This window comes from Nestor notabilis, unplaced genomic scaffold, assembly GCF_000696875.1.
Source record: "Nestor notabilis isolate BGI_N333 unplaced genomic scaffold, ASM69687v1 scaffold30174, whole genome shotgun sequence".
NCBI classification, from domain to species: Eukaryota; Metazoa; Chordata; class Aves; order Psittaciformes; family Psittacidae; genus Nestor; species Nestor notabilis.
The window spans coordinates 14,828-23,326 of record NW_009927381.1 but is presented as its reverse complement, the minus strand read 5'-3'; the positions used below and the strand labels follow the sequence as shown (position 1 = coordinate 23,326).

General features: G+C 46.7%; 1 protein-coding gene across 1 annotated transcript in view; it reads left to right on the top strand.

Moving 5' to 3' along the window:
* Positions 1-6,925: 6,925 nt before the first annotated feature.
* TBC1D16 (TBC1 domain family, member 16) overlaps positions 6,926-8,499 on the top strand; it is a gene marked incomplete at its 5' end in the record, with an annotated part of 7,934 nt that continues 6,360 nt past the window's right edge. Inside the window, 2 exons of the mRNA XM_010014039.1 lie at positions 6,926-7,123; positions 7,641-7,788. Of these exons, the coding sequence (XP_010012341.1) occupies positions 6,926-7,123; positions 7,641-7,788 (346 nt within the window). The remainder of the gene's footprint in view (positions 7,124-7,640; positions 7,789-8,499) is intronic.

The following is an 8,499-nucleotide window of genomic DNA, read 5'->3' as shown; positions in this document are numbered from 1 at the left end:
TGGAACTGGGTGAGCTTTAAGATTCCTTCCGGGCCAAACCATTCCCTGATTCTGCGATCCCCTGACTCCGAGCCTGGCTGGAAGGTCAGTACCACGGGCTGGCTGAGTTGCAGGAGCAGGAATCTGCCGCTGTGGCTGTTTTCTGTGGGAGGCATTGCAATAAAACGCCTTTTCCCAGGATATTCTTGCATTTCTTCTGTTCCTTATTTATATGATCGCAACGCCCAGAAATCCTAATTGAGAGTGGAGATAAATGGTGCTGGCAGGTATCCACAGCTTTGTGAGGGAAGAATTGCGTTAACTGGATCAAACTAAAGAGCATGTCCCCTCTAAAGTACAACAGTATATGCAAATAAATCTGCATGGTCTCTGTCGTCTTGGCTCTGTCCTGGCAATTATAACAGCATTAAGCATTTACAATAACTCTGAAACATGCTTTTAGTCAGCTTGCCTTTTTCCTCTCCCTTTTCTGCTACTTGAAGAAAGCTCTTCCCTTGGGAAATCCACATTGTGTGGTGGAAACAGTGAAACCCTCCCTGGGTGGTGCTGGCGCTGGTGCTGGGTCAGCGCCGGGGACGGGTTCACCGCGGCTTGCAGCAAAAGTCCCTCCGAAACCCCCGGTTCAGTGCTTAGAGCCTGGAATCCAGGAACAAAGGTAATGCAGAGGGCTTCCCAGGGCCCGGGGTTGAAGGCTTGATTGGAATTAGCATAATTAGTGTAGAATTTTATTTTTGCATGGAGAGAACTGAAAGAGAAAAAGCAAAATAATCATCAATTTTCAAACTCAAATAAACACTGGCGAGAAAGGTCCCCTTTGCCAGGCTGGAATAGGCTGAAAAGCAAACATTCTTTTGGGGACTTTGCTGAGAAATCACTTTTTCCATCTAGGAATTGGGTTTTTTAAGTGTTGCCTCTCAATTGATTCATTAATGAGCTGCAGCCAGGCAGGAGGTGCCCCTTCCCTGTACGGATTGTGGAAACCCACCATTCAGCTGCAGGAATATTTTCGTTCCTTAAAACGAAGGTAACATTTGCATCCTTGAGCAGCGTATGCTCAGCTCCAGGTGATTTGTTGTGTTTGGCTTCTCAGGAGCCAAATGTGTATTTTATTCATAAGCATCAAACTGCTAATTCTGCCCCTGCTACCTCCGTGCAAGAAGAAGTCACAGGGAAAAACCTCGCCTGGGTTTTACTTGGGGAACCTCCACCTGCCTGGAATCCCACCTGTGGAAAACATGTTGCGTGTCTTTTAGCTGAAGGTGTGAATCACATTCCTGACTTTGGGTAAAAGAGAGTAAAATGCACATTAATTCACTACAAACTTCTGACGATGTTTCTTTTTTCCCTTCCCATTTACATTCAAAATAATTAACTCAAGAATTAATGGTTTATTTTGTTTTCCTCTGGTTTAACACACAGCAGTTGAGGGAAGGTAAGTAGGGCTGCTTTACTAATGCTTTTTCTAATACCACCCTCTTGCTGGCTAAAATCACTTGTCTTTCCTTTAGGCCACAAGGACTTGGAGGAAGGAGTTAGGAGCAACAAAGCCCACAGTGTAGTGAGGCTTCTCGCTCAGCAGCGGGCAGGGAGGCAGCACCCAGCTGCAGAGGTGGCTCATCCCGGGCACCGCACAGGTTGCCTTTTGTCCCCCAAGCTCTGGGATGCTGAACTGCCATAGAGGTAGACACAGGGTGTCCTGCCTGTGCTGGGGGTCTGCGTGCTCTGGGAAGGCAGGCAGGGGGCCGTGAGCGCAGATTGCAGTAGCCATGTAAAGCATAACAAATTGGTTTGATCTTTATTTCTCAAGGACAGACGGATCCCGCCCATCGGAAGGCAGCGCTGATAATCGGCTTTCCTTGAGTCCCTCGTTTCGTCATGTTAAAATGTTTTATTTCCCAGGCTCATGAGCGCAGAGTTGATGCTGATTCAAAGCCCTGTCCCTGATCATGAACTTGCTGTTATGGTCCAAGGTCAGAGGTGGATGTAGGAGTTGCTGCCGGCCCCACAGTGCGTGCTGGCGAGGTGGTAACCACAAACCAGCTTCTGCGACTTTCCTCACGGGGGGGGGGAGGGATTCCAGTGCCTTTAAGATGTAAACAGCGTGTTCTTTGAATAGCATTAATGACATTAACAATATGAGTGACTAACAACAGTACGCTGACTTCTAGAAGCGCTGCTGAATCTGCTTCCTGGTGCCCAGCATGAAAGGATACAATTATTTTTCATAACCTTTTATTTTCCCTTTACGGTGAGCTAAGCAAAGCAAGTTTGTCAGAGGCAGAGTGCTCCTAATTTGGTCTCCAGTGACCTCTGGAGCCATGATTGGCAGTCTGGTGTCAGGAAGGAACTTGTGCCTCTGAGATAGAAATGAGCAGAACAAATGCCGTAGGACAGCTTGGGTTCCCTGGAGGACGCAGGCTAAAAAAGGTGAAAGAAGTGCAATTACAGGAGGTTTTCAGCACAGAAAGTTAATTAGCTACTAAATAGCATTTAGTGCAGTTCAACATGGGGAAATTTATGTTTTGAAAGCAAACAGATCAATGGGAAGCTGTGGCACGAGCTTCTGGAAAGTCCGCGTTGCCATTCGTGTACTTTGTACTGTGACGTCCTGGGCAGTTTTTCCCAGGTTTCCCCCACAAATAGGAAGAATTGTGGGATGTGTTTCCATGTATGATGCAGATGTATGGACACGCTTCCACATGAGGATGTTTGACGTTCAGTTTCAGAAAATCTGGTCAGGCTTTTGTCCAGACTATCCAGCACCTTCTTCCCTTTTCACCGAGGTCAGTGGAGATGGATTCTGTTTGGGCTCTTCAATATGTAAACTTAAGGTTCCAAATATTTTCAGCCACAGGGTGAATTTAACACAATTCTTCACTGAGCATGTTTCACAATTCAGAATACATGTATATTGTCAAGGGCACTGTTTTATCAGAACAATAGATTTGGGTTCCAGCTTCCCCATATTCCCTGACTTTGTACAGTCACTGCACTAATTTTTTGGGCATTGCAGGATAGCTTTGAACTTTTATTGATGGATTATTTATTTGAAGCTACCTGTCTTAGACGTTTCAGGTAGCTGATGCTGCCACAAGCTATTTCACCTTGGTGGAAAGAAGAGCAAGAAAGAAGAGGGACCTGGAAGGTCAGTGCCTGTGGGAGATAGTGGAGAAACGGAGAAATGCTAACCCCTGGGGAGGAAAAGGGGCATGTAATTCCCATTACATGGATGCTCATATATTATGATGATACTTATTGTCTGTAGATGATGCTTCAGCAGCCAGCATGCAGGAGCAGCTCGGGCTGTAAGGAGAGCTGTTATTAGTGAAGGCGTGCTTTGGTACAGTGGTGGTGGAGAGCCAAGGAGGAGGGTTTGGCTCTTGCAAGAGGCTCTCTGGGATTTGGGTGGTGCACACTGACAGCTTAGGTAACTGCCACATCACGCTCTAATCTTCAGCCCCTTTCCCTCTTGTAATTACATTTGTCACATCATGTTGTAAAATGAGTTATTAGATCTGCGTTGCTGAAATAGTTTTGCCATGCAGTTGGTGCAGGTCTCTGCCCTGGCTCTGCAGCACAAATAATAATGGAGTTTGTCTCTCTTTATGCTCTAGGTGTGTGCAAATGCTTTGACCAAAGAGTAAGTTGGGTCCCATTGCTGGACATCAGCAGTCTCCCTTGCAGAGCAGCTGACCCCTCGCATCAGCATGTGGTAGGAGAAGGATGGTGGCTCCTTACACAAGCACTTGCTTTCACAGGAGCTACAGAAGCTGGAGGGATGCAGATATGGTTATTGCTGTAGTTGATTGTTGAGCGGAGAAAATACCACCTGGTCTTGGTCACCAGCAAGAATGAGATGTATTTTGAGACAAAAGAGTAATGGGACTTGGGTGAGGGGAAGAAGCTTGGGTGGAATCATTTAAGTTGGAAAAGACCTTTAAGATCAGGTTTTGTAAATCCTCCCTGCTTTTTTCCTCTGCCCCGTTTATTCCCAGGGACCACTGCACTTGTTCTCTTGTTCTGTGAGCAGTGCTGTATCCTGACTGGTGATCTGTTTTTCCTGGATCCTACAACCCAAATCTCTCTGGAATGTTCCTCCAGCTGTTTGCCTTGCAGTGCCAGCTCCCTGCTTTTGCAGGGCACTCTGGTACAAATTCCTCATCTAACAGATAGAATAGTCTGACAAACAATAAATTCTTCCCTTGCATTTGTGTATCTTGTGTGCCTGGTTAAAGGACTCCTCAGACCCACACAATTAGCACTGATCACACTAGTTGTTCTTACAGACCGATCTCAATATTATTTTAAACAGAAGTCCAGCAGATTAGAGCATTTTCTTTAATTTCCCCCTTCCCACCCCCCATCAATATATGCAGGAAAAAGTAATTGTAAACACAGTGAGGTTTTTCCTTAACTTCCACAGTCTGCACCAGTGCTTGAGGTCGGACTCTCTGCGTCTGCACTGTGTGTGAATGCACGTGTCCATCGGCCTCTCGAAGGGCACAGGGTGCACAGATGTCTCTTCCAGATTTTGGCTTTTACATCACTGAAAGCACTGGAATTTCCTGGGCTGCACATTCCAAAGCTCTGTGCTTGCACTTGCTGGCTTTCTGCTGCCCAGAAAGGGTAAATCCACTTACACATGTTGCCTCACATCACTTCCGTGTGTGTTGGGATCATGTGCAAGCTTGTAACCAGTGGCTGAATGTGAACTGCAAACATTTGTCTGGAAGAAGCATTTCCAGAAAATACCACATTGCACATTTGTGACTGGGTGCTCCAGCCCCCGTGTTTCTGGGTAGCTGCTTGTACCTGAAGCAGATTTTGGTTGTGTAGCAGAAGGAACTGCAGCTGGCAATAGCAGCTACACAATTCCCAGGATCAGAGCGAGCCAGCCCAGCTGTACGGGAACTCTTGTTTCTTGGCAATCATCTCTCTGCTGCTGGTTGTTCCAGATGATGCTCTTGAAGAACAGGCACATTGGCCTCTGGGATGAGGGAACCACAGGACAATGATTCTCGGAGCCAACCTGTCTTCCAGCCCTTTGTCATCCTGTCCAGTTCATCTTTGCAAGAGCTTTAGAAAATGGGTTGCCTCTGCTTAGTCTTTGAGCTGGTTTGAGTCACCTCTTCCAGGAAAATCCTGTGGAACCAGCTGTGGCTGTTGTGAAGTGTTGCTCCATAAATACCAGCTGCTCATAGCGAGCAGCCCAGCACAAGTGTCTCGTACCAGGACTCCTGTTACTTTGGCATTAACATGAGATACTGAATGTTTTGGAAAGTGTATTTTGCAGCTTTATCAGAGAGTAATGCTTGATTTGCCTAGAAAGGCTGGACCAGATTCAAGGTTGAAGTCTCTTCCAACCTGGTATTCTGTGGAGCTGTGATTCTAGGATTTTCCCAAAGGCTGGTACAATTTTAATGGAAAAATTCCCAGATGATGGTGTATAGCCATGCATGAGACTGGAAGTATTCCAGTGTCTAACCTAGAAAAACTGCTATCATTCCTCATTGAGTGATTTTGGGTATGTTGTGTGACCCTGCTCACACGGAGGTATGGCCATGTCCCATCTAGGACCTCACCCTCCAAATGGCTTGAATGCAAGTTTTGCTTTGAGGCTTTCTTTCAGCAACCTGAAGCAGCAAAACTTCATGAACAGAGTAGTGAAGCTGCTCTTTTAGCTGAGAGTAACTCAGCCTTGGTCTCATCTACATAATGCTGCAGAACTAGAGGAGGGGGCCTGGGGATTTGTTTCCCCTGCGTGTGGGCACTGAGGTTTTGAGTCACACGTTTGAACGGGGCAGCACACAGGGGCATGGATAAAAATTTAACCCACAACTAACTGGGATGTCCGGAGACCTGTGCATTGGAATGCAATGACCTGAACCATGGGTGGATGCTGCAAATGAGGCTCGGCCCTGTGGAAGAGGCACTGTAGCCAGGCTTGGAAAGCATACTGATGTGGTGTGCTGCAGATGCATGCTGAGTGTGTGATTTTCAGCGTTCAGTGCCTACATTGTTAGATAAGCGGATTAGAAAACATTGCATAAAGTGGCATTGCAGGGGGCTGTCTTTATACCTGCTACTTGCCTTGTTTTGCAAACCCTGATTTCACAGCGGAACCCATTCAGAGCTTGCGCTGAGATTGTTCACATGTATTGGCCTTTTTAAGAATCAAGGGGTCACAGTTTCAGATTCACTTAATTCTCAAAGCAGTGATATTTTTCTTTTGGGAGCAGGGCTGGTGGTGGGCTTGTGGGGTTTTAAATCTTAAACTCCTTTTACTCTTAAGGGTGGATATCTGGGATGCAGTGAGCTCCTAGTGTGTTGCGAGCAGGTGGGTTCAGTACTCTGTGGTGAGTTAAAAGAGCTCATGTGTAATTTCCCACTCCTTAACTCTCCAAAGTTTCACTTTTGCAATGGAAACTATTTGCCTGAAGTTTATACACATGAATCCAGGTTTGTCAGGTCACTTTGAAGGGATCCTGCAGCTCAGGGCTCTGTGGTGTGGCTGGAGAGCAGGCAAGTGCCGCTGTACTGGCTCCCCAAACTGGTCTTTGTGCTGTGCCAAAGGAGCAGGGACGGGCCATTCCTCGGAGGAGCCTGGCTGTTCCCACGCTGGGCTTCTTCAGTTTGCCTCCACCAAAGTCAGTTTGGTTTTGGCTCTCCACAGGTCTGTGTGCAATTTAAGAACAAACCAAAACTAGGATCATTTTTAGGGATCGTAGGGAATTAATTTACATTAAAATAATATAATCTGTTATGTGGGCTGTCAGTTATTGACTCCATAGACCTGCACTGAATTGCAATTCCAGAGCTCTGAGAAAAGATCTTTAACATGGAGCATCTGTGGTTATTGCATGTAACTGCAGTCCTCTCAGGCTGATGTCTTGTGGGGTTTCTTCCTCCACACTCCTGTCTGCAGGGACACGTGTGACAATCGCTTGATCTGCTCCACCAGCTCTGCCTCCAGCCTCGACACCAGTGCCCAGTTCCAGGACAATAACGGGCAAATGCAGAGCACCAGATGGGACGAACAGCAGAAAGTGTTTGCCCTGGAGCAGGTCTGTGGTGTCTTTAGAGTGGACCTGGGACAAATGAGATCCCTTCGGCTCTTCTTCAGGTAACGTGTCCCCGTGTGTGATAGTTGCGCTCTGGATCAGTGCATGCTGGGCTCTGTGGGCAGATGGCTTCTGCAGTTCTCCTTGGAAGTCTGTTCCTGGTTGTCTCCAGGAAAGCAAGTGTCAGCCTTCCCAAGGGGAGCCTCTGAATTACAGTTCTGGGGCCTAAAGGATTTTTTCTCTAGTAAGGTAAAGGTTGCTCTTGCCTGTTCTACCAAAAATGTTTCAGCTAGCGGTGAAAGATCACTGTTACCGGGAGTGGAGCTTTTTGGGTAAAATGGTCTCTATGTCCATGTCATGCAATCATAGAATATCTCAAGTTGGAAGGGACCCTTAAAGATCATCAAGTCCTAGAGCTTTAAAATTACCTCTGTGCCCTGTTTTAAGGGACAGCTTGGTGCTACAATTCCTTGTGATTTGCTTTCCACTCCCTCTCATCTGATGTTCCCCTTCCCACCAGGCCCCTCGTTGTCCTGGGCAATAAATGCAGGTTGTTCTCCCCATTGTTTCATCCCACAGCGATGAGGCGTGTACCTGTGGACAACTGGTTGTTGCAAGCAGGGAGAGCCAGTACAAGATCTTCCATTTTCACCATGGTGGCCTGGATAAGCTGTCCGAGGTGTTTCAGCAGTGGAAGTACTGCACAGAGACCCACCTCAAGGACCAGGTACCTGAGCAAGGTTCATGGCACAAAGAGGGTTTCCAGCAGATGTTTCACATTGAGGTTTTCAGCCAGAGGAGTGTGTTGGTGAAGTGAAGCAATGAGTTCATGTCACCAAGTCAGGCAGGAAGCTACAATGCTTTGCATGTTGTTTAGGATGGAACTGCGAGTGGGACGTGAGGCCTCCCTTGTACTGACTTGTCCCCATCCATTCCCGTTTTGCCTGTGGAATATGGAGGAAGATAACCCAGAGACTTGCTTAGGTAGTTATTTGCTAGACCCGACAGGTCAGCTCAAGGCTTCAGGCATGTGAGGGGGGGAGATCTGCAGTGGTAGGTCTGAAATTCTGCCAGTCTTTCATCCATTTTGTGCACCATAGCACACTGCTTGGGAAATGTTTTGACAAGGCATCTTGCCATATTTTGTTCAATCTACATACAAATGTGATAAGAGCTCTTTAATTATCTGTTTAAGATACTGTATGTGCTTATTAGAAACAGTGATTTTTAAATTTCCATCCTTCCCACAGAGCCCCCTGCTGCTTTTCTTATTATGGTCGCACGGGCTCACTTTTTGCATTGAACAACCTTTGATTTTTAAATTAAATGTCAGCTGCAGTCTTGCACTGGGATCATGAGTGCCCTTAGAGAGCCTGGCAGTGCAGTTCCCTGCTTGCCTAACAGCAATCCCTTTGTATATGGCCAATCATATGTAATT